General features: G+C 30.3%; 1 protein-coding gene across 3 annotated transcripts in view; it reads left to right on the top strand.

The window, feature by feature from the left end:
* Nucleotides 1-667: 667 nt before the first annotated feature.
* LOC101238206 (uncharacterized) overlaps nucleotides 668-18383 on the top strand; it is an 82568-nt gene continuing 64852 nt past the window's right edge. The window contains exons 1-2 of one of the 3 annotated variants that reach the window (XM_065811276.1): nucleotides 668-841; nucleotides 13294-13468. In XM_065811276.1, the coding sequence (XP_065667348.1) occupies nucleotides 821-841; nucleotides 13294-13468 (196 nt within the window). In that variant the 5' untranslated portion in view covers nucleotides 668-820. Of the gene's footprint in view, nucleotides 842-8761; nucleotides 8932-12205; nucleotides 12440-13293; nucleotides 13469-18383 lie in introns of those variants that run through there. The other 2 variants (XM_065811277.1, XM_065811275.1) reach the window with 2 other exon arrangements.

The raw sequence follows: 18383 nt of genomic DNA, 5'->3' as shown, positions 1-18383 counted from the left end.
ATGCAGTATTTAAAAACAAGTTTTAAACTCCAAATTAGAAAAATTTAAATTTGAAAATATTGATTTCCATTAAAAAATGAAAATCAATTTTTCAACCACGGACATTGTAGTTTGATTTTGGAATCATACCAATGTGACAGTCTATTTTGTATACAACCATACCCCAAAAAGTTTTCCTTGTGACGGAAAGCGCAAATTAATTTTCATTTTGTGACAGTGTTTGTGACCCCCTTTTTGTTTATGACGCATTTAAATTGTCTTAAGATAATGAAAACATTGTTCATTCTTTAATACACATTGATGTTAATGCGTAAACTTAAAACTATGTAAATAAAAAAATAAGAAAAAAACAAAAAAATTTTGAAAAAAAAATAAAATAAAAAATGATTTAAGCCTATTTTTCAAAACATATTTTTATTCTTATAAATAGTTACTAACCTAAATGTTCCTATTAATACATTTTCACTTATAAATAAATAATTAATTTTCATAATTTTCACTAATTCATATTTTTATTTCATAATTTTATGAATATTTTATTAGCCAATAGAATAAATTTAATTGAAGTTTCATAAAATAAACTATGCAATTACTTAAATGTGTAAAGGACAACCAATAGCAACAAGATTACTTTCAGGGTTTTAAAAAAACATATATTTGATTTGTAGAAATACTAATCTTTTTTTTTTTAGTAGTGCAACGTGATTAAATCATAAACATAGTTAACATAATTAACTTATATTTTCCTATGTTTAAGAAATATAATTGAAAATAATAATATCGTGAAAATAGTAGTAAACGATAAATAAGAAAAAACGTCATGGTGATATGCAGAGTGCTGGTAAGCTTATTTGTAAAATTTTCATTATAAACATACTTGTCAATTTAGGATTTAAAATTTACGCAAGTCTTTTTGTTTAAACTAACAAACAACTCTTTTTACAATGTTTAAAAAACTGGAAGATGTCTTTGAACTATTACACCACCAACACTGTGTTGATGGAGAGAACACAATGTTTTGAGTTCACTTATTAAGTGTTTCTTTTATTGAGATTATTGGGTTCGCCCTGGCAGTAAACTAAATCACTAAATTATAATTGGATTGGGTTTCAAATGCTATACAAGAAATTTTTGAAGAGTTTGAACAACTTTTTTTTTCAATTACCAAAGTTGTGTTGAGGTAGTTACGTAGTTGTGTTAAGTTAATTACAAAGTTGAATTCTTCCGATTTGTTTTGCTCCGTTTGTGGATTTTTTACCAATGTTGACCATCGGAAAATGATGACCCTTTATTAAAAAAAGCTTATGAACTTTATTTCGACTCCAAAGTTGATGATGCGGAGAAACAGTGGAAACCTAATATCATTTGCTCCATTTGTGCGAATACTTTAGCAGGATGGTTGCGAAAATCACCAAAACACAAATAAATGCCTTTTGGAGTTTTTAAAAACATGTATCAGTTAAATGCAGATTTTATTTTTTTAACCTATGAGCCATCTTAAATCATTTCGCTACCAAGTTATTCTTTTATGATCTTAAACTGTCAAGATAAATATTGTTGCGTTCTCTATTTTAAATATATAACTATCAACTCCTATTTTATTTGTTTTAAGATTTATTTTAGTAACATATATATATATATATATATATATATATATATATATATATATATATATATATATATATATATATATATATATATATATATATATATATATATATTACAACGAGTATTATATAAACAATCATAACGCACTACACAATCTTTTTTACTAACTTTCGAGTTCTAATGCGCTCCACATAAACGCGCTCTTACAAATCAAAATGTTATGTATTTTGTTGCCAACTTTTAACAGTTACCCCTGCTTGGGAAAGCTTCTATTATTACTCGAATAAATAAATCTAGATGTTTAACTTTATTGGTTATTAATTCGCTTGGGATACGATTTTCTTTCAGCTGTTATCCTTTCGTTATTATTTATTGGTGTTTCACGTTGTATACTTTCAGCTTCAGGTTTAAGGAGTTTTTTTATAAATTGTATATTATGCACCAACATGTTTCTTTCTTGATCGACTACAATGATTAAATTTCGCTTTCTTTCTTTAACTATATACTTCTTGTTTAAATATTTTGAGCCTAATTTTCCTCCCTTTAGTTGGTAAGGGTTGTAGCATGAGGAGCACATCTATAATTTTGAAGTATGCTTTAAAGTTCCTCTCTCCAATTTTTGCCCATAAAATGAGTTGTTTTAATTGTTTTTCCTATCACTTGTATAAATACTACTAGACCGTTTGCTTGCGGATACTGAGGTGTTATTTTAATGCGCTTTATGTCAACATTTTCAAAGTATAGTTTTAATGATTCGCTTTGAAACGGTGGTCCATTGTCACTTCTAATTTTGTTAGGATGATTAAATATAGCAAATAATCTTTCTAGTTTACCTATGATGCTTGAAGCTTTCGTAATTTTCACTATCAACAAATGGGTATCTGGAATATAAATCTTCTATAACAAATACTCTCCTGACGGTAATGGTCCAAAAAAATCTATTGCTAACTCATCCCAAACATGTCCTGGTAAATTCGACATTTTTACTGGTTCAGGATTTAAAACACGTGAATTTGCTTGATATCCAAAACATTTTTCATCATATGCTTCTTTATCAGTATTCATGGTGACCTAGTAAACTTTTTGTCGCAATAATCCATTTTTCGACACTTAAATGTCCTTCATGTACAATTTGTAAAGCTCTTTTTTGAAGCGACTTTGGTAGAACAATTTTTTCTCCTCGTAATATGATTCCTTCGTTATCACTTAACTCATTTTGAAATTTACAATCAGGTTAAAGTATTGGATTGTCATGCCATTTATCAGACAACAACGCTGTTTTTACTGCAACTAAACTGATGTCTGTTGCTGTCTTCGTTTTTGTATCTTCAAGTGATATTGATTTGAGTGCCGTTTTTGTCACTATTAAATTTACATACGCTGCTACTTCATTTTCATCTGACTCACGACGTATTTCATTTGGAGTAAAATTTCTAGAGATAAAATCTGCATCTCCTTTTTTATATATTACGTCAAAATCGTATGCCTGCAATTTGATTTGCCATCTTTCGATACGTGCATTTAATTTAGAGCCAGAAGAAAAATGAACTTAAGAGGTTTGTTGTCAATTACGACCTTAAAGCTTTTACCATATAAATACAAATGTAACTTTTCAAGAGCTCAGACCAAAGCAAGAGCTTCCTTTTCTGTAATGCTATATTTTATCTCGGCTGCGATTAATGATCTGCTTATGTAGCAGATTAGTTTGATCCATGTTCCTTCTTTTTGTAAAAGTATTCCATCTATGGCATGATTACTAGTATCAGTAATTAACTGTACTTCTTTGCGCAGATCATAAAAAGCCAAAACGGGTTTACTTAATAATTTACGTTTAGGCATATTGAAAGCGTTATTTTGTTCTTTTTCCCACTTAAAGTTTGAATATTTCTTTCATAATTCCCGTAGTACTGTTATTTTTTCACTAAAGTCTTTAATAAATCTTGATGCATATGTGCATAAACCATGAAAACTTCGAAGCTCACTAACCGTTGTTGGTGATGTTGCATTCTTGATAGTTTCTACTCTGTTCGGATTGGGACTAATACCTTTTTTTAGATATTTTAATACCAAAAATTTTTATTTTCTTTTGAGCAAAAATACACTTTTTTTAAATTTAATTTCAGACTTAGGTCTGAAATTAAATTAAAATGTCCTTGTTTTGATGAACAAAAGTTCTAATTTTCTTAATAAATCTTGTTCGTCTTATGCGTATATTATAATAAAGTTTACTCCCTCTGTTCTACCTTAGCTTTGCTCGATAGTTTTTTCAAAAATTTCAAATGAATTGTTGATCCCCTACACTAATCTTTTATGTCGGTGGACTCCCTCGTCCGTTTTAAAATTTGTAATTTTTCTTGATTCGGCATCCAACTCTAATTAAGTATAGGTTTCAGTTCTAGTTTGACGAATATTTTTGAACCATACATTTCATCTATTACCGAATCTAATGTAGGTATTGGGTATCTTTCACGTTTAATTACTTGTTTATGGTTTTTGCATCAAGAAATAACCTTACTGTCTTATTTGCTTTTGGTACAATTACAAAATTACTTATCCATTCTTGTAGTCCTTCAACTTTTTCAATAATGTCTGCTTCTTGAAGTCGCTTTAATTCTGCTCAAATGTCTTTTCGAAGATGATAAGGGTAACGACGTAAATTTTGCGCAACTGATTGTATATTTTCGTCTACATAAAGTTTGCATTAAAAGTTTTTTGTTTTAAAAATAAATTAAAATCTAATAAACAACTTGAATCAGAATCTGTCAACCAATTCATGTAAACGCCGCAAATCTAAGAAAAAACCTGTACCATAAAACCAATAACTGCAAGTGAGCATGGAAAAATATTAATCAAATGATTCGTCAACAGGTGTTGGAGTCATCTAGCAATTGACTGTCAAAACGTTTATTTACAGCTACATCAATGGAACTCACAATTGAAGACACTAAAACCTTTTCTAAAACCTAAACAATGTCCTATTTTTGCTGCAACAAGACACTCTTGTATTTGAATTGGAAGTCAACAAAATGACAGATCTCAATGCATTAAAAAAAAAAGACACTGAGCAGCTACCTATATAAGCAACAAGTTAAACCAAAACAAAAGCATAAAACCAAAGTAACCAAATAAAACACATATAACCGGTGTAGCTACACATTGGGAGTATAACAACATTGATAACGTCCTACATACAGCCGCAATTTTAGCCTCTATAAATCAAAAGTCAGGTCTTATAAATGCAACAATTATTGGAACATCAGTGTATGCCCTCATTAAAACAGGCTGTGACCTATCATTCACTTCTCTAATGTTAAAGTCTGTTAACATCAATAATTTTAAGACAAATATCAAAAAGTTATTCTGTCTTACAGATAATTTACTGCATTACCATCATATTAGTCAATCGTTAGCAAATATGATGGTACCTTAGTAATTAGAAGCCACTTTAATTCGAAAGAATTTTTTGTGATTTTTCAGCCAAATTGATGTAAAAAAATAAAAGCTTAGAGTTTATACAGAATGTATAAATAATGGTGAAACAACTTGTTTTACCTCTTATGATTTATACAAACACTCTGAATAAATTTTAAGCTTTTGATCTTTTTTTTTTTTGATATCGTTTTAGTGGAAAACTTAAACCAATCGAATTTTCACTGCCCTATCTTCTATAAAATTTACCCTACACAAACTTATTACTGGAGTTGAAGCGTCTCAACTAACTCCAATTGAAACACTTTTAAGTGTTGATACAATCCAAATGTTTTACATCCCAATCTTTTACGGCCAGCTCAGGGCCATCCGAAATACATTAGGGACCCGGTGCAAAAAACGATCAATTTGACAAAACAATTATTTGTGATAACATAATCCAAATGTGCATAGCTGACCTTAGAAGATTGGGGGCCTGATGCAAAAAAATTTTTGAGGATCTTTTTTGCAAAACATACTAATAGCATTAAGTCTGGGTGAACCTGCATCACCTATTGAAGTTAACTTTTAGTGTTCCTCTAATAAAACTTATAATAATAATAATTCAAAATAAAAAGACTTTATTGTTGCAAAAATTAAACATGTACACTTATACATTCTTTATCTTCACTTACAACAAGGCTGCAAGCAACCACTATTAGAGTTGGAAAATACTGGATCAGAAAAAATGAAGTTTATCGAGCAAGATAAAGATTGACAGACGACTTAAAAGATTTAAAGAAGACTACTTAAAATTATTTGAATGATGGGTTTGAGATTTATAAAGATAAAGAATAGAATCATGAGTAAGAAAGTGGTGAGCATGATAAAGAGATGAAACCTTTGCTGACGATAATTTTGCAATGGATTTGATATATGGTTTTTAAGAAAGATCAAAAGTAAGAGTTTATCTTAGAAGATAAAGGGTAGATTACTTATCGATTACATTACAGTTCACAAATATAAGAAGATCTAGATTATTGCGATAACAATTAGCTGAAAAAAATTAGGTTTTATCTTTAAAGTTCACCAGCCACTGCGAGCCCCATGGTGTAGCAGAAGTGAGATCTTTTTCAAGCTCAAATGCCCCTTCCAAGCAATCAGAGAGTGTTGGTTTCTTATCATGACAAGAATAAATGGTAGTACCATCTGCGAACAATGCCACCTAAGATGTGGGAATATCTGAAAGACCGTTTATGTAAATTAAAAAGAGTATAGAGTCATGGATAGCACCTTAAGGAACCCTGAAGTGACAGGATAAGAAGAAGAGTGCTTTTCATCGAGGACAACTTTTATACTATAATATAATGAGGAAGGATTCAATAATCTTAAAGATGTTATCTAATACACCGTTAGAAAAGAGATAATGAAGAAGACCAGCACGCCAAACTTTATCAAAAGTTTTAAAAATGTCGAGAGCAATAACCATTAACCTCTGCACCTCTATCTAGTGCACAATAAAACCTATCGGGTAATACTGTTAGCAAATCAGCTGTAGAACGAGAAGATTGAAATCCATATTTATTTTTAGAAAGTAAATTATTAGATTCAAGACGAGAGATTAAGTGTTTGTTATTTAAAGACTCAAAAATCTTGCTTATGATAGGAAGAAGACTAATTGGCCGAAGACAACCTCCAGATCGCTCTCTAGAGAATTTGAAAATAGGAATAACAAATGCCACTTTCCAGCAGGCTGGAAAACAATACTCTGATAAACACTTATTGAATAGTTTTTAAAGTATATACGACAGCTCCGGGGAACAGTTCTGCAAGACTATAATAGATATCTTGTACAGAACCCAAGCTAAAGAAGAGTCTAAGCTGAAAATCACTTTAGATACAGAAGCTGGAGTGATACAAATGCCAAACAATTGATCAATCAGTTTGTCGGTTATATTAGGTAGAACGCAAGAGATGATATTGATGAAAAGTTCTTAGCAAACAGCTCAGCATTTTCTTTAGGTGGGGTGAAAAAATCTGAACCATACAAGAGAGGTGGAATAACAGATTTGCCCTTATTATTGATACTGTTAAAGATTCTCCAGAAGTCACGAGAGCATAATTTTTGAAATAAAATACAAGATTTCATGAACTGAGAATAGCGGGTTTTGGCGTTTGACAAAACTTTTTACAATGGTTTTTAGCAATAATAAACAGAAGTTTGTTTTCTGGAGAATTGTTTTGCTGATAGATATGGTAGTAATTGCAGCAGCACAATGTGAGGAAAACCATGGAGGAGAGTGAGGTTTGACTTGGAATCGTCAAGAGGGAATAAAAGATTCCATGCCAGCCTGAATCCAAGAAGTTGTGTAAAAAGCGCATTTGTCAGCTGGAAGACCAAAGATTTCTACCCAAGGGCCATCACAAAGAAAATCACGGAAAGAGTTCCAGCCAGTTTTAGTATAGCCAGTTTTAAAACTCAAAAGCTAATTTTGAGTCATACTATCTTCTGTTTACCTAGTTTGATATGCAGTTGTCGAAGTGTACTAAGATCGGTATTGTGGACGCTGGCTACTTTCTAGATGTCAGGAAATGTAAACATATTTCTTATCTTACTCACTCTCATGAATTTACAACAAGTTGCCATGGAGTGATTAACCTCTTCGACTATTCCAACATAATGAAAAAGAGTTTTTTTAGTGTCAAATTTAATCAACACTAAGTTATCGAACTGGAAATTTTTGTCCAGAACAATCACATCGTCTACATCAAAATCTTCTTCTAATGAATTAATTTTAACAAGGGCTTCGTTAGAAGCGGAAACATTTTCTATATTATCATCACTGCTAATCTTCCTGTTTTTTTCGTTTTTAGAGCATTTCTGATATTTATTGAGCTCTTTGATCTTATTTTTTCTTTGTCTTTCTTTTTCTTCCATTTCTATAAGTCTTTTCTCGGGTGTGTCAAAATTCTAGCTTTTCCTTTCTTTCATTTCATGCCATCCAATTTCTTAGGGCCATCCAATTTCTTAGGGCCGGCTTTCGGATATGATCTTACTAATTTTACACAAACGTTTACGCCTTTTATAAATTCCTAAAATGATCAGTTTGCGATTGAAGCTATCAGTTTACTTGACTGTTAAACTTCGAAACACTGAATTCAAAAAATATTTTAATTTTACTGCAGCTGAGGAAGTTGTACTGCTTAACGAAGTTACCCTGAATTACGATACCGCAGCAAACCGTTACAAGTACTCCCTCTTTTCTTATTGAAACTTGTGGCACGTGAGAGACTGGTAGCTTCTGGTGTTCTTATTGAAAGCTGAGGTTGTCTTTTAAAAAATCCTCTTAGCCAATCTTTAGATGCAAGTTTCTTCTTAGTATAGTTGTCTGGTATTTTTTTATTAATAACAGTGGCGTATTGGGAAACCAATTCGCGTGGCTTCAGTTTTGTCATTCCATGGTTTAGTTTAAACAATGCTATAAGATATTCTGAAATTTTTTCTTCTTTATCTTTCGTGAATATTTGCGATGATATAAATTTAAAAGAAATATCTTTCAAAACACCACCCTGCTTTATATATCTTTGAATGTTAATTTTAATAGTTTTAATTTTTCTTTCTTTAGAAACCTCTTCTAATGCGCGCAAAATAACATCTTGAGGGATTTCACGTCATTTATTTTTCTTTATAAATGAAAACGGCATTGCCCTGAAAAGAAATGATTAACCATTTAATCCAATAGGCATAGCAAAAAAGCACAAACGTATGACACCAAAACACACTAAAAAAAGAGGGAGCGTTGGGCATGCCCAAACCTCCATCCTACCACACAGGCCCAATGCTCCCCATAACCTCACTTTTCAAATAGATTTGAATAAGTTTATGTTTATCAAATGTTGAATCCTAATTGCCAGGTAAATATAATGTTCATTAAACAAAAAAGAAGAAGTTAACACAGATACTTGCACTTTCTTGCAGATTTCTTTGTTATCTTTCTTCAAATCACAAACAAAATATTTAATTTGGTACGCAACAAACCGTTAAGCGCATGTAACTTGACAACCAAGTGAAATGACAGCTGACACTTTTGATGAGCAGTGTTGTTAGTTATAAAACTATAGTGCTATGGTAGAAAACAAAATTATCTAGAATAAATTTTGAGAAATGAGGGGGTATTCAAACCTCCCGACTGCTCAATGCTCCATTACCTCCCCTATATGATTGTGTTACTGTATATTTTAGATATATAATAACAACTAATAACATAAAATTTATATTTATCTTGATTGGAATTAAAATAAACATATTAACAAAATTCTTTTTTTGAATTTTGTAATAATATTATCAATTTAAAAATCAAGTAGTTGTAATCTCAATTCTTAGACACACTCCATATATGAATTAGATATAGGTAGTTTTAGGCCATTGCAAATAAAGAATGTAGGAAGTGTGATAAGAAATTTTATAGTTTACAAAAATATGAAAGTGGTGATTAAAAAAAAAAAAGAAATTACAATTTTTTTTAAACTTTAAAGTAAACAGTTAGAAGATTTAATGTTGTAAATGACTTCTCTGAGAGGGCAGTAAAATTAGTAACTTATTTGAAGTTATGAAAGTTTTTCTATTTATGGATTTCTGGGCTTTTTTAAAATTTTCAGTGTAGAGCCCATATTATTTACTCTAAATAATTTTACAAACAGAAATATAATGGTAAATTTAAAAAATCTAAATGTAAATACTTCTCTCCGGTTTAAAATTGGTATAAAATAACTCCCTCTTTTACAACCTAAAAGGACTTCTAATATTATCAAAAAGTCTGTTCCCATTTACTAAAAGTGTGCTATACAAAAAAATAATTCATTATAAATTTGAAAATTCGTAAATGGAGGGCAGAGTTATATTTATTACACCTTTTTGCTTATATTTATATTAATGCATTATAATTATTTTATCCTCTTTTCTTTACCTATTGTATCCCTAATGTTATGAGCCTTGAGCTTGTTGATAAATTTGAATGGTTGAAACTTAGTATGAGAAACAATAGAGTTTAAAACATGAAAATGCGAGAATAAAACATGTGTTGTCTTATTGGTTTTTTATACAAATTTTATAGGTACTAAATTAGATTCAAACATATAAATGTCTTATCTCCAAAATAAACACTTGAATTTATTATATTTTCAGAATAATAAATTTATATCTAATGTGATATCTCATATCTTGAATATATTAAAATTAAACAACCTTCTGTTTCTTCCAGTTTGTTTGAATTATTATCAAAAAAACCTTCTCCTATCATTCAACAACTTTTTTACAAGTACTGTCACTATCCTTTTGGCTCTATTAGTTGTTTTAACCCTCTGCAAAGTAAAAAAATTAGTTACACCTCTCTGGAAAGTATGGAAATAAATCCATTAACTATCAATGCTCATGGAATAAACTACCTCCTGATTAGTCTTGTAAATTACTTCAAATATTAGTGTTTTAAATACATATTTTAAGTAATTTTAAAGTATTTATATTTTGTATTTTAGATTTTTTTCAAAAATTCAAAGTTGGTACTTAAAATACAAATACGATATATTAATAAAGATATGATATATTAATAAAGATATGATTTATTAATAAAGATATGATATATTATTAAAGATATGATATATTAATAAAGATATGATATATTAATAAAGATATGATATATTAATAAAGATATGATATATTAATAAAGATATGATATATTAATAAAGATATGATTTATTAATAAAGATATGATATATTAATAAAGATATGATATATTAATAAAGATATGATATATTAATAAAGATATGATATATTAATAAACATATATTAGTAAAAAATATTAATAAAGATATATATATTAATAAAGATATGATATATTAATAAACATATATTAGTAAAAAATATTAATAAAGATATATATATTAATAAAGATATGATATATTAATAAACATATATTAGTAAAAAATATTAATAAGATTTATTTTAAGCTTTAGACAACATAGAACACTTTCAAGAATAGAAAAAGTGTTTTGTATTTAAAATATTTTAATATTAAATATTTTGTATTTTTAATACTTTTGCTTAAAAGTATTATGTTTAAATTTTATATATTTTTATGACTAAGTATGTGTCTTTGTATTTAAGCTACTTTTTTAATATTATTTTTTACAACACTTTTTATGATGTGTAATCTCTTAATTCAACCTCTGACTTTAAAATCAAGCTTTTCAATTATTTGCTAAAAAAAATACAATACAATAGTACTAATACCATTGTATTTTATTATATTTTGTAATTTACAACAGTACAAGTACTAATATAGTATAGTAAGTAAGTACCTGAATATGCAACAGTATTTTATAATAGTAATAATAAATTACATCAACAATAGAATTTACAATAATAACAATAATAATAATTGATAACAGTACTGATATAAAAATTTATGTTTTGCATTATCAATGTTAAAAATAAAAATAGTAATTTCAATAGTTAGTGATATGGCCTAAAAACAAAAACTTTAATTTAGGAATTTACATCTTTTATTTTATTTGTATTTGTAAAAGGCAATTTTTTTAAGTATAATAGAAAAAATATTTATCATTTACATTATAAAGTTTTAAAGGAAATTAATTAGTTTAAAAAACTTTTAATTAGAAGAGTTGTCTTGTCTTATACATTCATGCATTGTCTTGATGATTCAACAGTTTTCTTTTTATTGTTCAAAGTTATCTTTTTGATTCCAAACAAAAGTTAAAATGAACAGAAAACTGATGAAAAGAGAAAAATAAAAAGAAGAAAGAATATAATGTAGATAACTTAGAGAAAGTAAAACATTTATTAAATAATTTAGCTGTCTACATTATGATAAGTTTTATAGTTAGATTGAATTGTTTTGTTTGTTTAAAATAACTTTCACATCATTTTGTGCTGTTTTTTTATATAATAAATTTTATTGAATTTAACTGGTGATGCAGAAGTTATCGGAAAATCTGAATTATTCAAGCTTATTATTTTGTTTTTGTGTTAAAATATTCAAACTTTGTGTCAAATTATTCAAGCATGTTAGTTTGTCTTTGTAGTTTTATGCAAAGATGTTCTATGAGATATAAACTTTATTACTAATAATACAATTGTTTAAAGTGAATCTTAATGAAACTGAATCTATTTAGAACCTTTTTGAAAGCAACTTGAAATGATTTTGGTAAATACACCTAATATAAAAAAAAGTAAAGATGTGAATCATTTTGAAAAAAACAAGAATTTGCTCAAAGTACAATATATGGTACTTTAAAAAGACTCAAAACTATTCAATCCTTTTATGATAGAAAGCACCCTGGTTGTCTAGAATTCTAGACTGGAGTAAAGAAAGCCAAATTTATGAGACTCAACAGTCCAAAAGAGGTAAATCAAAAAATATTAGGTCTTAAGTTTGGTGCAAATTAATTGACAATGTCGTCAGTTTAAAAAAAATGAATATTAAATATAGAAAGTGTGAAAAGACTCCAAATACATTATTGAACAACAATTAAAAGCAAAGAAATGAAATGGGGGACTTGTTAACCAGCTCTATAACATGAGATCACTCGAAAAATACTTTTGTTTTGCAGGTAATTTGTACAGGTGGAAATTCTGGATATTACACAAACAGCAAAAAAACATACTCAAAAGTATTCGTTTTATAGAAAAAGAGAAATTTACAAAAAATATCTAACATGGATAGCTGTATCTGACCATAGTATGTCTGAGCCATTGTTTTGTACTTCAAAGCTGTAGCAATTAGTACATTGATCTATATTGATGAACGTTTAGAAAAATAACTTTTTCGATTCATTTACAAGTACTATGGAGATTTTATTTATTTTGGCAAGACTAATAAAGTTCTCGTTATTCTAAAGATTCTCTAAATTTGATGGACGAATATGTCAGGCACAACCAATTGAAAACTTTTGGTGATATTTGGCACATAAGGTTTACAAAGGAGATTAGTAAGCTTCATCAGAGCAAGTTTTGATTGATAGAACTAAATTAAAACTACAAGAAATTGATTTAAATTTTTACAGTTGTTTATAAAAGGTGTCAAAGTAAAATTGAGATCAATTGCAGATCATGGTATTTTTTATATCGCTGATGATGGTATTTTTTCATATAAGAAAGAACTGAGTATTTATTAAAAGATAAATACTTTATTTAAAAAAAAATTAATAATTTTGTTTTTCTAGTTTACAAATTAGATATTGAAAATTTTATAACTTTAGATCATATTCCAACTCTTATTCATTCCACCATGTTCTCCTGGTACTTGGGTTAATATGACAATCACATATGATTTTGTTGCTTCCAATGAAATAATCATTTTACAAAATGCAATTGAAGAAAATGGAAAGATTGATACCATGAGAGTGGGACTATACAACATGACTTCCATTGATGGTAACCATTGACTTATTTTTTTATTATTTCATTAAATAATACTGATAGTTAGTTTTATAGAAAATTTTAAATAAATTAGGTTATTTATTTTGGGGTAGATGTTTTAAAGTGTAGATGATACATTAATATCTTTCTTTGGAATTTGGGTCGTAAAAGTAAAACTAGTGTGGTGTCTTATTAACCATGTACTTTTATTAACTTACTTTTATTAACTCTACCAATTCTATTAATTTCTTTCTTTTATAAAGTTCCTCCTTTGTATTCCCATGTAATTATTGGAATTAACAAGTTAAAGAACTTCTTCTTAATTTTTAAAATTCTTCACAAAAGTATTTAAAAAATTAGTTCTTGAATAATTTTGAAAAACTAACTTTTTTCAAGACAAATGAGTTATGGACAAATATGTTTATTAACATAACATGTTCAAGTATAAATTATTTTGATTTTAAGGAGATAAAATAAATGGAAGGAGAAAACTATTTAGCTGCTATGCATATTGTTATGAATAATAGTTTACATATGCGAGGACAAATTGATCGTTTTAAACAAGTTTTTAATATAAGCTAATTTATATTATTTTTTTTGATATAAACTATTTCCATTTGTTTTAATATTAAAGAGTAAAAAAACTTTGCTTTGAAAGAGAAGAAGCTTATTTAATAAAAACATGTGATATTTTTTTTTTACTATAGTAAACATGGCTCTACCTTAATAGTTAACACTTATGTTTGCATTATGCTTATTTAAGTTTTTAAATTTTTATTGAGCTTTGAACAGTTTTTTTTAAACAATAGTTATCTTTTTTTTTTTTTTTTTTTTTTTTTTTTTTTTTTTTTTTTTTAAACATCTTCGCTTCCAACAAGGCTGCCACTAATTAAAGTTGGAAGTTACTGTAAGAGAAAAGATGAAGATTGTAGAGCAAGATAACGATTGACGGACGATTTAAAAGATTGCAAATTATATGAATCAGGAAAGCAAGATGAAGGAAGCGAATTCCAAAGAGCTGATGTTCGAGGAAAAAAACTAGACGAATAAGCGTTTTTGGAGCACTTAGGAACAGTCACAGAAAAAGGATGACACTTAATTGAATGACGAGTAACACGAGAATGAATTTTAGTAGATGGTACAAGAGAAGCTAGCTCTTTCGAGCAGTGTCCATTATAGTATTTGTAGAAAAGAGAAAGAGAAGCAACATTACGACGATGTGATAATGGTTGAAGGTTGGCTGCAAGAGCAGGTCCAACTATGTTTACAATGCGTTTTTGCACCTTGTCTAAAAGAGAAAGGGCATCATTAGAAGATCCGCCCCAGATATGGCAACAGTATTCAATACAAGGCCGGATTTGAGATTTATAGAGGTAGAGAATAGAATCCAGAGTAAGAAAGTGGCGAGCTCGATAAAGAGATGCAACCTTAGCAGATGCTAATTTTGCAACCGATTTGATATATGGTTTCCAAGAAAGATTGGAAGTAAGAGTTAATCCTAGAAGATGAAGAGTAGGTGACTCATCGAGTACATCACCGTTCATAAATATAGGAAGATCTAAATTATTGCGATAACGATTGGCTGAAAAAAATTGAGTTTTATCTGAATTAAAGTTCACCAGCCACTGTGAGCCCCATGCTGTAGCAGAAGTGAGATCCTTTTCAAGCTCAAATGCCCCCTCCAGGCAATCAGAGGGTGTTGGTTTCTTATCACGACAAGAATAAATGGTAGTATCATCAGCAAACAATGCCACCTTAGATGTGAGAATATCTGGAAGATCGTTAATGTAAATTAAAAAGAGTATAGGGCCAAGGATAGAACCTTGAGGAACCCCTGAAGTTACAGAATAAGAAGAAGAGTGTTGTCCATCGAGGACAACTTTTATGCTACGATTGGAAAGGAAGGATTCAATGATCTTAAAGATGTTGCCAGATACACCATAAGAAGAAAGCTTATGGAGAAGACCAGCATGCCAAACTTTATCAAACGCTTTTGAAATGTCAAGAGCGATGGCCTTAACCTCTCCACCTTCATCTAATGCACGATAAAACCTGTCAGTTATTACTGTTAGCAAATCAGCTGTAGAACGAGAAGATCGAAATCCATATTGATGGTCAGAAAGTAAGTTATTAGATTCAAGATGAGAAATTAAGTGTTTGTTAATTAAAGATTCAAAAACCTTGCTTATGATAGGAAGAAGACTTATGGGACGGTAGTTAGACGAATCAGATCGCTCCCCAGAATTTTTGAAGATAGGGATAACAGATGCGGCTTTCCAGCAGGCTGGAAAACAAGACTCTGATAAGCACTTGTTGAATAGTTTTGAGAGTATAGACAACAGCTCTGGAGAACACTTCTGCAAGACAATAGCAGGTATGTTGTCTAGGCCACAAGCTGTAGAAGAGTCTAGACAGGAAATCGCTTTAGATACAGATGCTGAAGTGATATGAATGTCAAGCAATGAATCAACCTGTTTGTTGGCAATATCAGGTAGAACGCAACTAGTGGAATCAAGAGATGATATTGATGAAAAGTTTTTAGCAAACAGTTCGGCTTTGTCTTTAGGTGAGGTGACAAAGTCTGAACCATACAAGAGAGGTGGAATTATAGATTTGCCCTTATTATTGATATTATTAAAGATTCTCCAGAAGTCACGAGAGCCTAATTTTTGAGATGAGATACGAGATTTCATGACCTGAGAATAGCGGGTTTTGGCGTTAGACAAAACCTTTTTACAGTTGTTTCTAGCAGTAATGAAAAGACGTCTGTTTTCTGGAGAATTGTTTTGCTGATAAATATGGAAGTAACGGTTTCGATTGGCAATCGCAGCAGCACAGTGTGAGGAAAACCATGGAGGAGAGTGAGGCTTGACCTGGAATCGTCGAGAGGGAATAAAAGATTCCATGCCAGCCTGAATCCACGAAGTTATATAAGAAGCACATTTGTCGACAGGAAGTTGAAAGATTTCTACCCAAGGGCCATCACGAAGAAAATCACGGAAAGAATCCCAGTCAGCTTTACTGTAGTTGTAAGAGGTTCGATAGTAGGGGTATTCAGGTGATGAAGAAGAATGAGATATTAGTTTTAAAGAGATCAAACTGTGATCAGAAGCACCTAAGGGTGAATGTGGAGAAACTGAGCACTGACTAGGATCAGAAACAAGACATAAGTCGAGTAGAGAAGGTAAATGATTAGGGTTGTCAGGAAAGCGAGTTGGAAAGTTGACTATTTGAGTTAGGGATTGAGAAAGGCAAAAGTTGTGGGCTTTAATGCCTGCAGAGTCACTGACACTAGAGCCAAGCCATTCAGAGTGGTGAGCATTAAAGTCACCGACAACAACTATATTAGCTGATGGATAAAGAGAGAGGGCTTGGTCAATATGATCAGAAATAACATCAAAAAGTGTACAGTCTTGAGATGAAGGAGATCGATATAGAACAAAGAGAAAGGCAATACCGTGAAGTGGTGCTAAACGAAAGCACATGAAAGAATAGTCTGTGGATTTAAACCTAGTTTCACGACAAACAGGTGAATTCTTACGAATGTAAATGCCCAGGCCAAGCATGTGGCTATTGGAGTCTTTACGAATCAGAGGAAGATAACCATCAACACTAAGATCATAAGATGAGACAGCCGAACTCAAATTAGTCTCACAAAGAGCAAGTAGGTCTGGTGAACTTTGCAAGAGATAAGACTCAACAGAAGAAAAGTTACTTCGAAGACCACGAATATTAGTGAATGATAGGTTTAGAGAACTTGGTGATGATGATGGTTTTTTGTGTTTTATAGTTTTTGGTACTTTATTCATTTTTAAATTAGATTGAAGAACTTGACTCAAAGCATAGATAGTACTCAGAACACCGTTTAATAGCCCAAGCAATTGCCTCATTACTACTAATAAACCCTAAGCCGTAACAAAGGGCTCCAAATGTGGCCTCCGCAATGCACACCAAAAGTACAAACAGGGACACCATCCATGCGCAACATGGCACTGTTAATACTTTGATATTTTTCAGCTGTTGATGGAATCAGCCTCTCTGAGAGCTACCACAGAGTTCGGGAAACCTGACTACCAGCCGGCCTCAGAACCATAAAACTGAGTTTTAGAGCTGTACCCTCATAAGGAGATAATAGAATGAGTTGCCTAGTCATAAAAACAGTGACACAAGCAAACCCATGCATTGAGTCAAGAAGATCCAGCATTCAACATCCTAAACTGGAAACAATGTATTAAAAGTACATCTGCGCCAGCCTAATAGATGAAGAAGGGGTGCGAGGCTGGTCAACAGATAGAATCTGTTTACCCCTTAAGTCTTTGCCTAGGAGGCCTTCTACAAGACAGTAGCTGGGTGCATTTAACATCTGCCCAAGATGAGTATTTTTATCGAGACACCATCTCTAGCCTTTACTCAACCAAGAGCCCCAAGGCAGGGGGTGTTTTAAATCGGAGTTGGCATCTCCTAGCCTTTGCCTAAAAAGGCGTATCCTACAAGGCAGCAGGACATGAAGCAGATTGTACTGGGTTACATGTTACCAGTAGCAGGATAACCTGATCTGACAATCTTGAATTTAATAAAAAAATATATGTATATTGTTTTAAAAAGTAAAAATAATAGATAGTTGTTCATTAAATAATCTGGAAATTATGTTATTTTGTTTTTATGAAATATAACTTATTAGCTTAAGTAGCTCTTAGCTAATATATTGTCATGCATTAGAATTAAAGTTATTAACCGAAAGTTTGAATTGTGAAAAATAGTGTCAAATGTTGCTAAACCAAGTTTAAAAAGCATATTTGTAATGCTATCTTCAGACTAATAGCCAAAAAACTTTTAAACACGTTTTGTATAAGCAGTATGAGTTTTAAAGAGACTCAAACATGAGTCTCTTTAAAATAATGATGTTATACCTTTGCCACAGGGCTTTTCC

This window comes from Hydra vulgaris, chromosome 12 (genome assembly GCF_038396675.1).
Source record: "Hydra vulgaris chromosome 12, alternate assembly HydraT2T_AEP".
Taxonomy (NCBI): domain Eukaryota; kingdom Metazoa; phylum Cnidaria; class Hydrozoa; order Anthoathecata; family Hydridae; genus Hydra; species Hydra vulgaris.
This window is presented reverse-complemented; position numbering and strand designations above follow the sequence as displayed.